The sequence below is a fragment of the Oncorhynchus kisutch genome, linkage group LG7 (assembly GCF_002021735.2).
Source record: "Oncorhynchus kisutch isolate 150728-3 linkage group LG7, Okis_V2, whole genome shotgun sequence".
NCBI lineage: Eukaryota > Metazoa > Chordata > Actinopteri > Salmoniformes > Salmonidae > Oncorhynchus > Oncorhynchus kisutch.
The window spans coordinates 50,319,368-50,337,217 of NC_034180.2; the positions used below are offsets into that span (position 1 = coordinate 50,319,368).

At 42.5% G+C, this 17,850-nt stretch overlaps 1 protein-coding gene across 1 annotated transcript in view; it reads right to left on the reverse strand.

Annotated features, from left to right (window-relative positions):
- Window positions 1-16,419, reverse strand: part of LOC109893827 (uncharacterized) — a 105,636-nt gene extending 89,217 nt beyond the window's left edge. The window contains 5 exon segments of the mRNA XM_031828087.1: window positions 5,220-5,330; window positions 5,568-5,665; window positions 15,767-16,180; window positions 16,183-16,284; window positions 16,398-16,419. Coding sequence (XP_031683947.1) covers window positions 5,220-5,330; window positions 5,568-5,665; window positions 15,767-16,180; window positions 16,183-16,284; window positions 16,398-16,419 — 747 coding nt within the window.
- Between the last annotated feature and the right edge of the window lie 1,431 nt (window positions 16,420-17,850).

Sequence of the window (17,850 nt, forward strand, 5' to 3'; positions counted from 1 at the left end):
TTGGAAGACCCATTTGCGACCAAGCGTCAACTTCCTGACTGATGTCTTGAGATGTTGCTTCAATATATCCACATAATTTTCCTACCTCATGATGCCATCTATTTTGTGAAGTGCACCAGTCTCTCCTGCAGCAAAGCACCCCCACAACATGAGGCTGCCACCGACGTGCTTCACGGTTGGGATGGTGTTCTTCGGCTTGCAAGCCTCCCCCTTTTTCCTCCAAACATAACATTGGTCATTATTGCCAAACAGTTCTATTTTTGTTTCATCAGACCAGAGGACATTTCTCCAAAAAGTACGATCTTTGTCTCCATGTGCAGTTGCAAACTGTAGTCTTCCTTTTTTATGGCGGTTTTGGAGCAGACGCTTCCTTGCTGAGCGGCCTTCAGGTTATGTCGATAAATAGGACTCGTTTTAGTGTGGATATAGATACTTTTGTACCTGTTTCCTCCAGCATCTTCACAAGGTCCTTTGCTGTTGTTCTGGGATTGAGCGGTATGTTGGTTGCGTGGTCCAAAGGGTGTTTATACTTGCATACAATTGTTTGTACAGATGAACGTGGTACCTTCAGGCATTTGGAAATTGCTTCCAAGGATGAACCAGACTTGTGGAGTTCTACCTGGTCTTGGCTGAGGTCTTGGCTGATTTCTTTTGATTTTCCCATGAGTTTGAAGGTAGGCCTTGAAATACATCTACAGGTACACCTCCAATTGACTCAAATGATGTCAATTAGCCTATCAGAAGCTTCTAAAGCCATGACATAATTTTCTAGAATTTTCCAAGCTGTTTAAAAGGCACAGTCAACTTAGTGTATGGAAACTTCAGACTCACTGGACTTGTGATACAGTGAATTATAAGTGAAATAATCTGTCTGTAAACAATTGTTTATAACTTGTGTCATGCACAACGTAGATGTTCTAACCAACTTTCCAAAACTATAGTTTGTTAACAAGACATTTGTGGAGTGGTTGAAAAACAAGTTTTAATGACTCCAACCTAAGTGTATGTAAACTTCAGACTTCAGCTGTATCACCACCTTACAGAAATATATTTAATAAACAAATACATTAATATCATCGCTTGTAGCCAATCATTTGACTCACACTGAAAACTTACTTGATTATTGTTTGTTTTTAATTAAACACTAAAAGTTTGTTCAACGTTCAAGCTAAATTAAAATTGTACCCACGTTATGGGATGTAACATGTGGTGTGTCCAACTTAACTTTGCTGGAAGACACCAGCTGTGTCACCCATCTCTACATATCTATGATGTCACGGTACACTTGATGCTCTCCACCAATAAAGACTTTGTATTTGTTCGAAAATATACACCAGTAACTGCCAAAATAATGCATGTAAAATGAGGGAAACAAAGTGTCAGAGGAAGAATTTTGATTCAAAGATAATATGTATGCCAGTGTTATCTTGCTTGTTGGGGATTGGAATGTCTACCCAGGCACTGAATGTCTCCAAAGCAAGCTCAATATAACTCGACAAACTGCCCTGGTTACGTGGTAATCTGACACCAAGCTGGTTTTACAGGGTTGTGAGTCGTCCTTGGCTTAAACAGCTTATCAGTCCAAATCGTAAACATTAGGGCGAACTTGATCCAATGGTAGAAGACTCATTACTACTGTACATTAACACACACACACTGTCTCTCTCTCTCTCTCTCTCACACACACACACACAAGCCCTACTGCATATCTTCTTTGGGCAGTACCAAGAACAGCACTTGCATAGAAGCGGAACCATATTTGACTGTCTAGTGACGCACGTTTTAACAGCAATTACAGCTAGGTCATTTTAAATAACGATATACCAACTTTTTTTTTTACATATCTTGGTTTTACTTTATGTCAATACGTTGAAATTAAGTACATGAATACAGGAGTGGGATAATTATATAGTTACAATTGTACAACAAACACAGAACAAACAAAGAGTTGTTGTTAATGGAGGATCTCTTGTTTCTCATCTCATCTGGTGTTGACTGAGACTAAACAGGAAATACAATGTGTATTCAATGTGTATTTCCTTAAGCAATTAATCATGCGGGGTCCCACAAAGTGACGGCAGGAGACACTGTGCTGTGCTCCAACACTTTTCTCCCACAATGGTGTGGCTCTAAGAGTATACCACTGGGGGGCAGTTAAGAACCAAGGCAAGATTACACAGTGCTATATTATACTGATGTTCATGCAGGGTGAGGCAGATGGAACTGTGTGGGGTTAGATTTTCAGTTGGTATCATCCATGATTCCATCACGGAATATTTGAGATTGTATGGAAGACTGATTTCCTCTCACTACTGGTATTCTGATTGAAATGAAGTGATTCTGGTGCAGAGGCATGGTCTAGTTGTTCAGAGATTACCCATCATGCATTAGTCTGCATGGAATTCTTCATATTTTCAATCTTAAACCATATGCTTGGGCTTTTGGTATGTTTAATAATATCACGTGTAGAGTGTGAAGCCCACCTTAAATGCATACATGCCAGGGAGAATCATATGATGACGGGGGGAGGGGTCACCTAGCTCTACACTGAGGGGGTTGTGTGCTCCAGCCGTTCCCAGTGCTGATTATTTCAGCTGAACCCTTTAAGCTATAACCATGGTTGCATGAATACAAAACAACTAAATCTTCAGATGGGGGAAAAAAATCGCAATATTTTCTGTGCTGAAATTTAAGTGAGAGATTATTTCACACAAAAAAAAGTGTCATAAAATGTTTGGGAACGAGAACAATCCCTACTATTATTTATAACATAAACATAAAACCCTACTGAAATATCATACTGTAGCCATGTACAATATATAATAGAACCAGCATACAAGGTGTTGGAACTACCCATACATACTACAATACCTCAACTCTACTTGGAAAATTACAGGTGCTATTTTCACCGTAAAGCCCCCCCCAAAAAATTCACACAGAGACGGCATCAATTCACATACAATTAAGTTGGTATACGCTACGCAGTGTAATGAGAATCCCTAATAAAACAGTTGTATTTGTTACGTTTGCTATGTAACCCTTGTGAATGACTGTTGTGCGTTCCTTTTTGGACTCACCTCGTATGTCCTAAAGGGAGCCACAGTACCGGTCTACTCTAAACAGTTGTTACGTTAGCTCACAAACACAAGGAGAGTTTTAGGTAGTACACCAGTTTATAAAGAATTTACCTCGGTCATCTACATAAACAGTATTCTCTCTTGAAATGGGAGTTCTGAGGGGTCCAGCCATAGCCTACCTAGGCTATATGCCTATGATCAAAATCTACACATGTAGATGCTGCGATTGTTTTTGAAATATGGAACCCATTGACATCTTACGTCATTTAGCAGACGCTCTTACCCAGAATGACTTACAGTTATGTGAATTCATCTGAACTTTTTATGGCTGCAGGGGCAGTATTGAGTAGCTTGGTTGAAAGGTGCCCATATTAAATGGCCTGCTCCTCAGTCATAGTTGCTAATATTTGCATATTAATATTAGTATTGGATAGAAAAAACACCCTGAAGTTTCTAAAACTGTTTGAATGTTGTCTGTGAGTATAACAGAACTCATATTGGCAGGCAAAATCCTGAGTTGAAATCAAAACAGGAAGTCAGAAATCTGAGCTTGTATCTATTCACCAGAGTCCCCAATGAAATCCCCTTGAGATATGAATGATGTTGCACTGCCTAGGGGTTCCACTAGATGTCAACCACCAATATAAATTATAATGAGGCTTCTATGTTGTTGTGGGAGTGAATGAGAGCAGAATATATCAGATGTCCATCAAGCAGCCATTTTGTGATCGCGCGTTTTCCTCATGGTAGTCACTTGCGTTCCATTGCTCACGTAGACAAGAAGGAATACTCCGGTTAGAACTTTATTGAAGCTATATGTTAAAAACATCCTAATGATTGATTCTGTACTTAGTTTGAAATGTTTCTTCGACCGGTAATACCACTTTCTGAAGTTTTTGTCCAATATAATGCTGACCTGAATTAGCGTTTGGATATGTATACCAAACGCACTAACAAAAGAAGCTATTTGGGTATAAATAACGGACATTTTCGAACAAAACAAACATTTATTGTGGACCTGGGATTCCTGGAGTGCTTTCTGATGTAGATCATCAAAGGTAAGGGAATATTTATCATGTAATTTCTTGTTTATGTTGACGCCATCTTTGCGGCTGTGGTGTTTTTACTTTTGAGCGCCATCTCAGATTATTGCATGCGTTTCTTTTTCCGTAAAGTTTTTGGGAAATCTGACACAGCGGTTGCATTAAGGAGAGGTATATATATAATTCCATGTGTCTAACTATATTATCATCTTCATTTATGATGAGTATTTCTGTTGAATGATGTGGCTATGCAAAATCACTTGATGTTTTTGGAACTAGTGAATCTAACGCGCCAATGTAAACTCAGATTTTTTAAAATATAAATATTAACTGTATCAAACAAAACATGCATGTATTGTCTAACATGAAGTCCTATGAGTGTCATCTGATGAAGATAATTCAAGGTTAGTGATTCATTTGATCTTTATTTCTGGTTTTTGTGAATGCTGTATTTTGCTGGGAAATGGCTGTGCTTATTGTGGTTTGGTGGAGACGTAACATAATCGTTTGTAGTGCTTTCGCTGAAAAGCCTATTTGAAATCGGACACTTTGGTGCGATTAACAACGAGAATAGCTTTAAAATTACATAAAACATATGTATGTTTTAGGAATTATGAGATTTCTGTGGTTTGAATTTGGCGCCCTCTATTTTCACTGGTAGTTGTCATATCAATCCCGGTATCGGGATTGCAGCCATAACAGGTTTTAAGATAGCTAAATGTGGGACAACCACATAATCACAGTCACTTTATTGAGGAAAATGTGCGTACTGTCAGCAAGGTCAGAGCTAGTAATGGGGAGGACAAAGTAGGTGGTGCAAGAGGGGGTGGGGATTTTAATTTTAATTTTAACTCTGAAGTAGTAGGGTTTTAGAAGTTTTCGGAAGATGGGCTGGGACTCATAGAAGCTGGTTCTAACATTGGGGTGCCAGAACAGAGAAGAGCTTGGACTGGGCTGAGTGGGAGCTGCCCTCCCGTAGGGGTGGGAGGGTCAGGAGACCAGAGGTGGCAGAATGGAGTGCTCGAGTTGGGGTGTAGGGTTTGTGCATTGCCTGAAGGTAGGGAGGGGCAGTTCCTCTTGTCGCTCCATAGGTAAGTACCATGGTCTTGTAGTGGATACGAGCTTCAACTGGAAGACAGTGGACTGTGCAGAGGAGTGGGGTGACATGGAAGAACTTTGGCAGGTTTAACACCAGGCGGGCTGCAGCGTTCTGGATAAGTTGCAGGGGTTTGATGCACAAGCGGGGAGTCCAGCCAACAGAGCATTGCAGTAGTTCAGATAAGAGATGACCTGGATTAGGACCTGCTCCACTTCCTGTGCGAAGGGCGTACTCTACGGATGTTGTAGAGCATGAACTTGCAGGAGCGAGTCAGAGAACGACATGGTGTTGTCCAGGGTCATACCAGGGCTTTTTGCACTTTGGGAGGGGGACACTGGAGTTCTCAACCTTGATGGAGAGGTCTTGGAGCTGGCACACCTTCCCCAGAAGGAAGAGTATCTCCGTCTTGTCGAGATTGAGCTTGAGGTGGTGGACCAACATCCAAGCTGAGGACACCAATAGTGAGAGTCAGAAACAGATTGTCTCCAAGTCACCTGATACGAGCGGCCTGCCAGGTTGGACGCAACCCAAGAGTGTGCAGAGCCTGGGACGCCCAGCACTGAGAGGGAGGGTGGAGGATCTGATAGAGCCTGGGACGCCCAGCACTGAGAGGGAGGGTGGAGGATCTGATAGAGCCTGGGACGCCCAGCACTGAGAGGGAGGGTGGAGGATCTGATAGAGCCTGGGACACCCAGCACTGAGAGGGAGGGTGGAGGATCTGATAGAGCCTGGGACGTCTTGAAGCATCACTGGTTAGAGTCAAGAAGATGGTTCTGAAAGATAGCGAGAGAGTTGGTCAGAGACGGCACGCTCAAGTGTTTTGTAAAGAAAAGAAAGAGATACTGGTCTGTAGTTTTTGACATCAGAGGAGTTGATTGTTGGCTTCTTGAGGAGGGGAGTGACTCTGGACATTTTGAAGTCAGAGGGGACACAGCCAGTGGTCAGGGATGAGTTATACTCATCCAGAAAATTATAACTTTGACTCATCTGTCCATCGAATATTCTTCCAGGCGCTTTTTGGCAAACTTGAGTCCACTTTTTGGATGAGATGGGTCCCATTATGCCTGGTGAAAACCAAACACTGCATTCCACAGTAAGAACCTCATACCAACGGTCAAGCATGGTGGTAGTGTGATGGTTTGGGGATGCTTTGCTGCCTCAGGACGTGGACGACTTGCCTTAATAGAAGGAACCATGAATTCTGCTCTGTATCAGAGAATTCTACTTGAGAATGTCAGGCCATCCGTCTGAGCTGAAGCACAGCTGGGTCATGCAGCAAGTCATGCAGTGATCCAAAACACACAATCAAGTCTACAAGAAAATGGTTAAAAAGCAACACATTTAAAGTTTTGGAACGGCCTAGTCAAAGTCCAGGACTAACCCTAATTGCGATGTTGGAGCAGGACTTGAAATGAGCAGTTCATGCTTGAAAACCCGCAAATGTCGCTGAGTTGAGGCAGTCCTGCCTGCAAGAGTGAGCCAAAATTCCTCCACAGCAACATGAGAGACTGATCAACAACTACAGGAAGCATTTGTTTGCAGTCATTTCAGCTAAATCAGTTATTGAATGTAAGGGGGCAATTACTTTTTCACACAGCAATTGGGTATTGCATAACTTTGCTAATAAAATAAGTATATATTTTTTGTTATTGGTGTTAGGTTCTTATTTTTCAGAGTAAATGACTCACGGACACTAGAGAAGCTTTAACCAAGTTTAATTGTTCCCAAAGGTTCTGTACAGCTGTAATCAGACAGCAAAACATTTCTCATATCACAGTTCATATACATCCTACTTAAGACACTCCCTCTCTCTAATCCTTAGTTTATGCCCAAGAGAAAGAAGGTAACCAGATACTAACCCTGATTACTCCCTTAAGGGGAACTGACCTCACCCCTCACCTCTTGACCTCAAGCCCTTCTTCACCTAATCCTCAGATATCCTTCTGTCTTCCCTATATCAACACATCGCTCTCCTCTCCTCCATCAAACACATTCCAAAGCCTTCTGGGTTTCTACAGATTATTTCTATTCAAGGCTTTGTCTCTATCATTTATTTTATATCTCAATGTTCAAAGCTAAGCCAATTCCAACATTGGTAAACTCAGGTTCCCTTTATCTAATATTAGGTTTTGGTTGAAGATCTGATATTCAGTATCAAAAATATGGAAAAATAGATCAAATTAGAAAGGGGGCAAGTACTTTTTCATGACACACACACACACACACTGCCGTTCAAAAGTTTGGGGTCACTTAGAAATGTCTAAGAAATGAAGGCTATTCCATGCGAGAAATTGCCAAGAAACTGAAGATTTCGTACAATGCTGTGTACAGTACTACCCCCTTCACAGAACAGTGCAAACTAGAAAGAGGAGTGGGAGGCCCCGGTATACAACGGGGCAAGAGGACAAGTACATTAGAGTGTCTAGTTTGAGAAACAGACACCTCGCAAGTCCTCAACTGGCAGCTTCATTAAACAGTACCCGAAAAACACCAGTCTAAACATCAGCAGTGAAGAGGCGACTCCGGGATGCTGGCCTTCACATGGAAAAGCCTTCATTTCTCAGAACAAGAATAGACTGAAGAAGAAAGTACTTTGTTTCTAGCCATTTTGAGCCTGTAATCGAACCCACAAATGCTGATGCTCCAGATACTCAACTGAACTTGGATTAGCTAACACAACGTGCCATTGGAACACACGAGTGATGGTTGCTGGTAATGAGCCTCTGTACGCCTATGTAGATTTTCCATTTAAAAAAATTCTGCCGTGTCCAGCTACAATAGTCATTTACAACATAAGGAGAGGAGAAACCACTCCCCTTAATTGCTGATTGCCTAGGAGAGGATAAACTACTCCCCTTAATTGCTGATTGCCTAGGAGAGGAGAAACCACTCCCCTTAATTGCTGATTGCCTAGGAGAGGAGAAACCACTCCCCCTCCAATACAGCCACTGATTACCAAAACAACAGTCACAAATTGCCCCTTTAATAGCAGTCAGCAGTTCACACACCTAGTAGGCTAACATAAAGACAAGCCCTAGCTAGCAAAAAGACAGTACTAGACAACAAAAGTCTAAAATGATGCTAATAATTCCTGGAGATATCAGGAGTCCTCTAGCTATAAGATGAAGCCCTGAAAAACCTTAGCTTACAGCCCAATACATTTTAAACTACGTCTTTAGTCTACTTAGCATAGAGAAAATCATAACAATTCCTCTCATCCCTTTTCTACAAATGACCCAAGCAACGACTTGCTTATTATACCAGCATCGCTCTGGGTGGACAAGTCAAAAATAGACTTGCTTATTATACCAGCATCGCTCTGGGTGGACAAGTCAAAAATAGACTTGCTTATTATACCAGCATCGCTCTGGGTGGACAAGTCAAAAATAGACTTGCTTATTATACCAGCATCGCTCTGGGTGGACAAGTCAAAAATAGACTTGCTTATTATACCAGCATCGCTCTGGGTGGACAAGTCAAAAATAGACTTGCTTATTATACCAGCATCGCTCTGGGTGGACAAGTCAAAAATAGACTTGCTTATTATACCAGCATCGCTCTGGGTGGACAAGTCAAAAATAGACTTGCTTATTATACCAGCATCGCTCTGGGTGGACAAGTCAAAAATAGACTTGCTTATTATACCAGCATCGCTCTGGGTGGACAAGTCAAAAATAGACTTGCTTATTATACCAGCATCGCTCTGGGTGGACAAGTCAAAAATAGACTTGCTTATTATACCAGCATCGCTCTGGGTGGACAAGTCAAAAATAGACTTGCTTATTATACCAGCATCGCTCTGGGTGGACAAGTCAAAAATAGACTTGCTTATTATACCAGCATCGCTCTGGGTGGACAAGTCAAAAATAGACTTGCTTATTATACCAGCATCGCTCTGGGTGGACAAGTCAAAAATAGACTTGCTTATTATACCAGCATCGCTCTGGGTGGACAAGTCAAAAATAGACTTGCTTATTATACCAGCATCGCTCTGGGTGGACAAGTCAAAAATAGACTTGCTTATTATACCAGCATCGCTCTGGGTGGACAAGTCAAAAATAGACTTGCTTATTATACCAGCATCGCTCTGGGTGGACTAGTCAAAAGTAGACTTGCTTATTATACCAGCATCGCTCTGGGTGGACAAGTCAAAAATAGACTTGCTTATTATACCAGCATCGCTCTGGGTGGACTAGTCAAAAGTAGACTTGCTTATTATACCAGCATCGCTCTGGGTGGACAAGTCAAAAATAGACTTGCTTATTATACCAGCATCGCTCTGGGTGGACTAGTCAAAAGTAGACTTGCTTATTATACCAGCATCGCTTTGGGTGGACAAGTCAAAAATAGACTTGCTTTCTAATTTGACGAGCTGTGACTCCGTTGACGCTTGCAGCCTGTCTGTTTCCTCTCATTCAGTCCTGTGCATTCTAATTTGACAGTGTACAATTTATTTGTTGTTATTTTTAATTGGATTTAAGAACGTGTGGGGGTGTGGCCACTTAACTGCCAATGTTGAGCGCCACTGACATTTAAATACAAACACATTAATGAATGGGCTCCTCTCTCCACGCCTCCCAAGCTCGTTGATGGCATATTATCACACGGGGGGGGGGCAAAAGACTGAGTATTTCCCAAATCTGAAGGTGTCAAGAGGGGGGGGCCTCTTTCACTTCACTTTTGTTACAGATCACATGAGACAAGAGAGTACCTTTTAGAAGTTCAACCCTCTGTGTAAACACACCCTCACTGTCCCACCAGAACCTGAATACATCCAGTAATTCATTGATAATAATAATAATAATCAGTCCAATGTAGTCAGATACGGCTCCAAGCAGAAAATACTACCACAATACTTCAACAGTGTATCCTATACTAGATACCTTCCGATGTGCTGTGTGGCTTTACTCTATGTTTTTACATGTAGTCTGTAAATGTGTTCCCGAAAGCTCACCTTTCTCCTTCTCAAATCATCGTCATCTGTTTTTCGATGAGACATGAAAAGAGCGGACCTGTCCTGGAACCAGACAGAGGTTCCTCTACCGGTCCTCCCAGCCAGCAATCAATGCTGACAGGATGTCTATACAAGTCCATTATCTTTCCAACAACATTTGCATCCTTTATAACTTCTCTGAAATCGTCTTGATTCTCTCTTCAGTCAAGTCCACAGAACGTCCTCCAGTCGGGAACATAATTATAGTGTATTTTCAGTTTGCCCGGTTACTAGATGATGAAAACCGATCTTAAAAGTGGACTAGTGCAGAGTGATTCGTAGTTTTTGAATTTGGTTAAATTTAAATTAGATTTGTTTTAAATGAAAGTCCTAATTAATAACTTGTGATTATGGGTAACACTGACCTGGTAGTCCATGATCATGTCCTCTCTGCAGGTTGAGTGCAGCCAAGTCCCAGCCCCGTGGGACAGTAACCACCCGTCTCTCTCTGTCAGCTCCTCTGTCAAGTAGGTTGTCTGGGGTCACGACAGCCACCGGCCGTCCCCAACAGACCTCAGAGGACTGGCTCTATTTCATCTTTCATCGAGGTAGAAAGATGACGACAATACACTTTCCACTATAAACACAATATTCTCCACGAAAAAAACGTCCAATCAAATGATTTCTAGTTTAGTCATGTAAGTTTCCAGCAGAGCTTCATGTGTGAATATGACAAGTCCCATTTCATTGTAGCAAAATACGTATCAGAGAGGCTAAAGCATTCAGTCTACTGATAATCACTGAGAAATTGCTATGACTATTATAGTTAGACATCACTTTGAATGTTCAGTAATGTATTCTGGAGCAGCTCACATAATGATGTACTTGACTCGTGCATTATTCCTATTTTAAATACCAAATATCAGTGCCAATTCTCTGCCATTTTAACAATATCCTATGAACAATACTAACAGTACAAAACAGTACTTCGAAGAAGACCTTGTTTCAACTGTAGTAAAGTACATCTATTTATAAATTTCAGAGGCTACATTCATCAAATCTAATGTATTTACAGTATAAAGCCCTTTTTTACATCAGCAGATGTCACAATGTGCTTGTACAGAAACCCAGTCTTATACACAGAAGTGCAAGCAATGCAGATGTAGAAGCACACAGGCTAGGAAAAACTCCCTAGAAAGGCAGGAACCTAGGAGGAAACCTAGAGAGGAACCAGGCTCTGAGGGGTGGCCAGTCCTCTTCTGGCTGTGCTGGGTAGAGAGGAACCAGGCTCTGAGGGGTGGCCAGTCCTCTTCTGGCTGTACTGGGTAGAGAGGAACCAGGCTCTGAGGGGTGGCCAGTCCTCTTCTGGCTGTGCCGGGTAGAGAGTGTCTCTGTCCGACGATACCCCCAGACAGGGCCAACCAGGCAGGATATAACCCCACATCACTAGAGGTATATCATCAGATCACCAGATAGGACAGACTGACCCTGTCCCCCCGCAGCATAGATGGAGGCTGAGACAAGGGGGATTGTTGGACACTGTGGCTCTGTCTCCTTCCACCCGCAATAACATCTGCTAAACACACATTTGATTTGATATGATAATGATCTACTAATCTGTTGATGATTTAACGTTTATATTATAAAACATAGAAACGTGCCATTTTCACATATGTTGATGTTGGGGTGGTGATGGAGATGATGAATATAAAAGTATGAAATATTGTGAAATTTCCCTTAAATGTAGAGTGTTACCTATTTAGGTAATTAACTATAGGTGGGGAATATGCGCAGTAGAAAATATCATGACGTACATCTGATAATGTGGCCACTGTTATTAATTATGTACTGTATATGATGACTATATTAATATATGTTTTATATCTGTATATACTATATATTATATATTATATCCAATGCCACGGTATTCCCACGAAATTAATTAAGATGCATGTAAACATACAATTTAAAGTTGGGTTTTCATACTCTCCTTGGAAATGATTTGATTTCTATCCAAAAAATAATTAGTTGACCAGATACTTTCTACAAAGTATTGCTGGAGCTGACCAAAGCAGATTCTTCTTCTTCTTCCTATTTATGTATATATATGTATATATATAACGTGTTTAGTATGCAACAGTGCACCCTATTAGTTGGAAGAGTCATAAGATAATACAGACCCTCTTTGACGAGTCTCCAAGGACTGAGGAAAGGCTGATCCAAAGAGGAGAAACGTTCACGTCCCTGGAAGCTCTTGTTGTTGAGTCTCTTGAGAAAGGAGGGAATAGTGGCCAACGTTGAAGGCTGAGGGCTCTGTCGTTGGATCATAGAGGACCCATGTAATGATCAAAAGCCTTTCAATGATTCTGGGAACAAAATCCCAGCTGGTTATAATCTGGGGGGTAGATGTAGAAAAAGGAGACCTTTAGTTATATATATATATATTATTTTTTTAAACATTTATTTTGTTGTTGTTGCAATCTACAAGTTTCTATGTCCATGCCATAAAAAAAATTGTATTTCCAGTAGTCTGGTGGAACAGGTTAACCTCAGGGTTCATATGATCAGATGATAATGGCCCTGCCAGATATCCTTAGCAAGTTTATCTCGGATAGGGTGTATATATATTCAACAGAAAATATTCCACTGAGATTGTATTTTGCGATATCCTGAATTTGGAGATTGGATATGATTGTTAATTTGTTCCCCTGTGGTTCACCTCAGAAAATTGTATCTGGCCTCATCACTATTTATAAAGAGCTTGGCACACCACCAGAATCCCAACACGTATCACACACAGGGACAGTGGAGGGGCACATTGCAGTACTGTACGTGTGTGCAGCCTTTGCTCTCTTCACATTTGACAAGACAGACACTTTAATCATCTATAGACAAATCAACTTTTCAAAAGACTTTGTTGAAACAACTGTACTCTGATTGGTGGACTCATTTAGCCTCTCTCCAATCATCTTCTCTCTTAATACTGTCACGCCCTGGCCATAGAGAGGCTTTTGTTCTCTATTTTGGTTAGGCCAGGGTGTGACTAGGGTGGGCATTCTATGTTCTTTTTTTCTATGTTTTTGTATTTGAAAAGTACTCTGAACAGTACTCTGAAAAGTACTCTGAACAGTACTCTGAACAGTACTCTGAAAAGTACTCTGAACAGTACTCTGAAAAGTACTCTGAACAGTACTCTGAAAAGTACTCTGAACAGTACTCTGAAATGCACTCTGAAATGCACTCTGAAAAGCTATCCAATTACAGTAAGGAGAGTATTTGTTAATTTGTTACTTCGACCCCTGATTTTAACACGCATACTGGTTTGTAATGATATGGATTGTTTCTTAAATTCCACTGTGTACAGTAGGACTTTCCACTGTGTACAGTAGGACTTTCCATTGTGTACAGTAGGACTTTCCATTGTGTACAGTAGGACTTTCCATTGTGTACAGTAGGACTTTCCACTGTGTACAGTAGGACTGTCCACTGTGTACAGTAGGACTGTCCACTGTGTACAGTAGGACTGTCCACTGTGTACAGTAGGACTTCCATGGGGTACAGTAGGCCTTTCCATGGGGTACAGTAGGCCTTTCCTGGGGTACAGTAGGACTTTCCATTGTGTACAGTAGGACTTCCATGGGGTACAGTAGGACTTTCTATTGTGTACAGTAGGCCTTTCCATGGGGTACAGTAGGCCTTTCCATGGGGTACAGTAGGCCTTTCCATGGGGTACAGTAGGACTTTCCTGGGGTACAGTAGGACTTTCCATTGTGTACAGTAGGACTTTCATTGTGTACAGTAGAACTTTCCACTGTGTACAGTAGACCTTTCCTGGGGTAGAGAAGGACTTTCCTGGGGTACAGTAGGACTTTCCATTGTGTACAGTAGGTCTTGCCTGGTGTACAGTAGGTCTTGCCTGGTGTACAGTAGGTCTTGCCTGGTGTACAGTAGGTCTTGCCCGGTGTACAGTAGGTCTTGCCTGGTGTACAGTAGGAGTTTCCACTGTGTACAGTAGGACTTTCCTGGGGTAGAGAAGGACTTTCCTGGGGTACAGTAGGACTTTCCATTGTGTACAGTAGAACTTTCCATTGTGTACAGTAGGACTTGCCTGGTGTACAGTAGGTCTTGCCTGGTGTACAGTAGGTCTTGCCTGGTGTACAGTAGGACTTGCCTGGTGTACAGTAGGTCTTGCCTGGTGTACAGTAGGAGTTTCCACTGTGTACAGTAGGACTTTCCATTGTGTACAGTAAATCAAATCAAATCAAATGTATTTATATAGCCCTTCGTACATTAGCTGATATCTCAAAGTGCTGTACAGAAACCCAGCCTAAAACCCCAACAGCAAGCAATGCAGGTGTAGAAGCACAGTAGGACTTTCCTGGGGTAGAGAAGGACTTTCCATTGTGTACAGTAGGACTTGCCTGGTGTACAGTAGATCTTGACTGGTGTACAGTAGGTCTTGCCTGGTGTACAGTAGTACCTGCCTGGGGTACAGTAGGTCTTGCCTGGGGTACAGTAGGTCTTGCCTGGGGTACAGTAGGTCTTGCCTGGGGTACAGTAGGTCTTGCCTGGTGTACAGTAGGACCTGCCTGGGGTACAGTAGGACCTGCCTGGGGTACAGTAGGACCTGCCTGGGGTACAGTAGGTCTTGCCTGGTGTACAGTAGGACCTGCCTGGTGTACAGTAGGACCTGCCTGGTGTACAGTAGGACCTGCCTGGGGTACAGTAGGTCTTGCCTGGGGTACAGTAGGACCTGCCTGGTGTACAGTAGGACCTGCCTGCGGTACAGTAGGTCTTGCCTGGTGTACAGTAGGACCTGCCTGGTGTACAGTAGGACCTGCCTGGGGTACAGTAGGTCTTGCCTGGTGTACAGTAGGTCTTGCCTGGTGTACAGTAGGTCTTGCCTGGTGTACAGTAGGTCTTGCCTGGTGTACAGTAGGTCTTGCCTGGTGTACAGTAGGACCTGCCTGGTGTACAGTAGGACCTGCCTGGTGTACAGTAGGACCTGCCTGGTGTACAGTAGGTCTTGCCTGGGGTACAGTAGGACCTGCCTGGGGTACAGTAGGACCTGCCTGCGGTACAGTAGGTCTTGCCTGGTGTACAGTAGGACCTGCCTGGTGTACAGTAGGACCTGCCTGGGGTACAGTAGGTCTTGCCTGGGGTACAGTAGGTCTTGCCTGGGGTACAGTAGGACCTGCCTGGTGTACAGTAGGACCTGCCTGCGGTACAGTAGGTCTTGCCTGGTGTACAGTAGGTCTTGCCTGGTGTACAGTAGGTCTTGCCTGGTGTACAGCGCCAATGATCTTGTGGGCCTGTTGATATACAGTGGCAAGAAAAAGTATGTGAACCCTTCAGAATTACCTGGATTTCTGCATAAATTGGTCATAAAATGTGATCTTATCTTCATCTAGGTCACAACAATAGACACACAGCGTCTGCTTAAACTAATAACACAAGAACAATTATACATTTTCATGTATTTATTGAACACACCGTGTAAACATTCACAGTGCAGGGTGGGAAAAGAATGTGAACCCTTGGATTTAAAAACTGGTTGACCCTCCTTTGGCAGCAATAACCTCAACCAAATGTTTTCTGTAGTTATGGATCAGACCTGCACAACAGTCAGGAGGAAGTTTAGACCATTCCTGTTTACAAAACTGTTTCAGTTCAGCAATATTATTGGGATGTCTGGTGTGAACTGCTGTCTTGAGGTCATGCCACAGCATCTCAATCAGGTTGAGGTCAGGACTCTGACTGGGCCACTCCGGAAGGTGCATTTTCTTCTGTTGAAGCCATTCTGTTGTTGATTTACTTCTGTGTTTTGGGTCATTGTCCTGTTGCATCAATTGGCAGAGAGAGAGCCTAACATTCTCCTGCAAAATGTCTTGATAAACTTGGGAATTCATTTTTAGCAAGCTGTCCAGGCCCTGAGGCCCTGAGGCAGCAAAGCAGCCCCAAACCAGGATGCTCCCTCCACCATACTTTACAGTTGGGATGAGGTTTTGATGTTGGTGTGCTGTGCCTTTTTTCTCCACACATAATGTTGTGTGTTCCTTCCAAACAACTCAGCTTTAGTTTCATTTGTCCACAAAATATTTTGCCAGTAGCTCTTGGGAACATCCCGGTGCACTTTTGCAAACTTCAGACGTGCAGCAATGTTTTTTTGGGGGGACAGCAGTGGCTTCTTCCGTGGTGCCCTCTCATGAACACCATTCTTGTTTAGTGTTTTATGTATCGTAGACACGTCGACAGAGATGTTAGCATGTTCCAGAGATACAGTGCCTTGCGAAAGTATTCGGCCCCCTTGAACTTTGCGACCTTTTACCACATTTCAGGCTTCAAACATAAAGATATAAAACTGTATTTTTTTGTGAAGAATCAACAAGTGGGACACAATCATGAAGTGGAACGACATTTATTGGATATTTCAAACTTTTTTAACAAATCAAAAACTGAAAAATTGGGCGTGCAAAATTATTCAGCCCCTTTACTTTCAGTGTAGCAAACTCTCTCCAGAAGTTCAGTGAGGATCTCTGAATGATCCAATGTTGACCTAAATAACTAATGATGATAAATACAATCCACCTGTGTGTAATCAAGTCTCCGTATAAATGCACCTGCACTGTGATAGTCTCAGAGGTCCGTTAAAAGCGCAGAGAGCATCATGAAGAACAAGGAACACACCAGGCAGGTCCTAGATACTGTTGTGAAGAAGTTTAAAGCCGGATTTGGATACAAAAAGATTTCCCAAGCTTTAAACGTCCCAAGGAGCACTGTGCAAGCGATAATATTGAAATGGAAGGAGTATCAGACCACTGCAAATCTACCAAGACCTGGCCGTCCCTCTAAACTCTCAGCTCATACAAGGAGAAGACTGATCAGAGATGCAGCCAAGAGGCCCATGATCACTCTGGATGAACTGCAGAGATCTACAGCTGAGGTGGGAGACTCTGTCCATAGGACAACAATCAGTCGCATATTGCACAAATCTGGCCTTTATGGAAGAGTGGCAAGAAGAAAGCCATTTCTTAAAGATATCCATAAAAAGTGTTGTTTAAAGTTTGCCACAAGCCACCTGGGAGACACACCAAACATGTGGAAGAAGGTGCTCTGGTCAGATGAAACCAAAATTGAACTTTTTGGCAACAATGCAAAACGTTATGTTTGGCGTAAAAGCAACACAGCTCATTACCCTGAACACACCATCCCCACTGTCAAACATGGTGGTGGCAGCATCATGGTTTGGGCCTGCTTTTCTTCAGCAGGGACAGGGAAGATGGTTAAAATTGATGGGAAGATGGATGGAGCCAAATACAGGACCATTCTGGAAGTAAACCTGATGGAGTCTGCAAAAGACCTGAGACTGGGACGGAGATTTGTCTTCCAACAAGACAATGATCCAAAACATAAAGCAAAATCTACAATGGAATGGTTCAAAAATAAACATATCCAGGTGTTAGAATGGCCAAGTCAAAGTCCAGACCTGAATCCAATCGAGAATCTGTGGAAAGAACTGAAAACTGCTGTTCACAAATGCTCTCCATCCAACCTCACTGAGCTTGAGCTGTTTTGCAAGGAGGAATGGGAAAAAATGTCAGTCTCTCGATGTGCAAAACTGATAGAGACATACCCCAAGCGACTTACAGCTGTAATCGCAGCAAAAGGTGGCTCTACAAAGTATTAACTTAAGGGGGC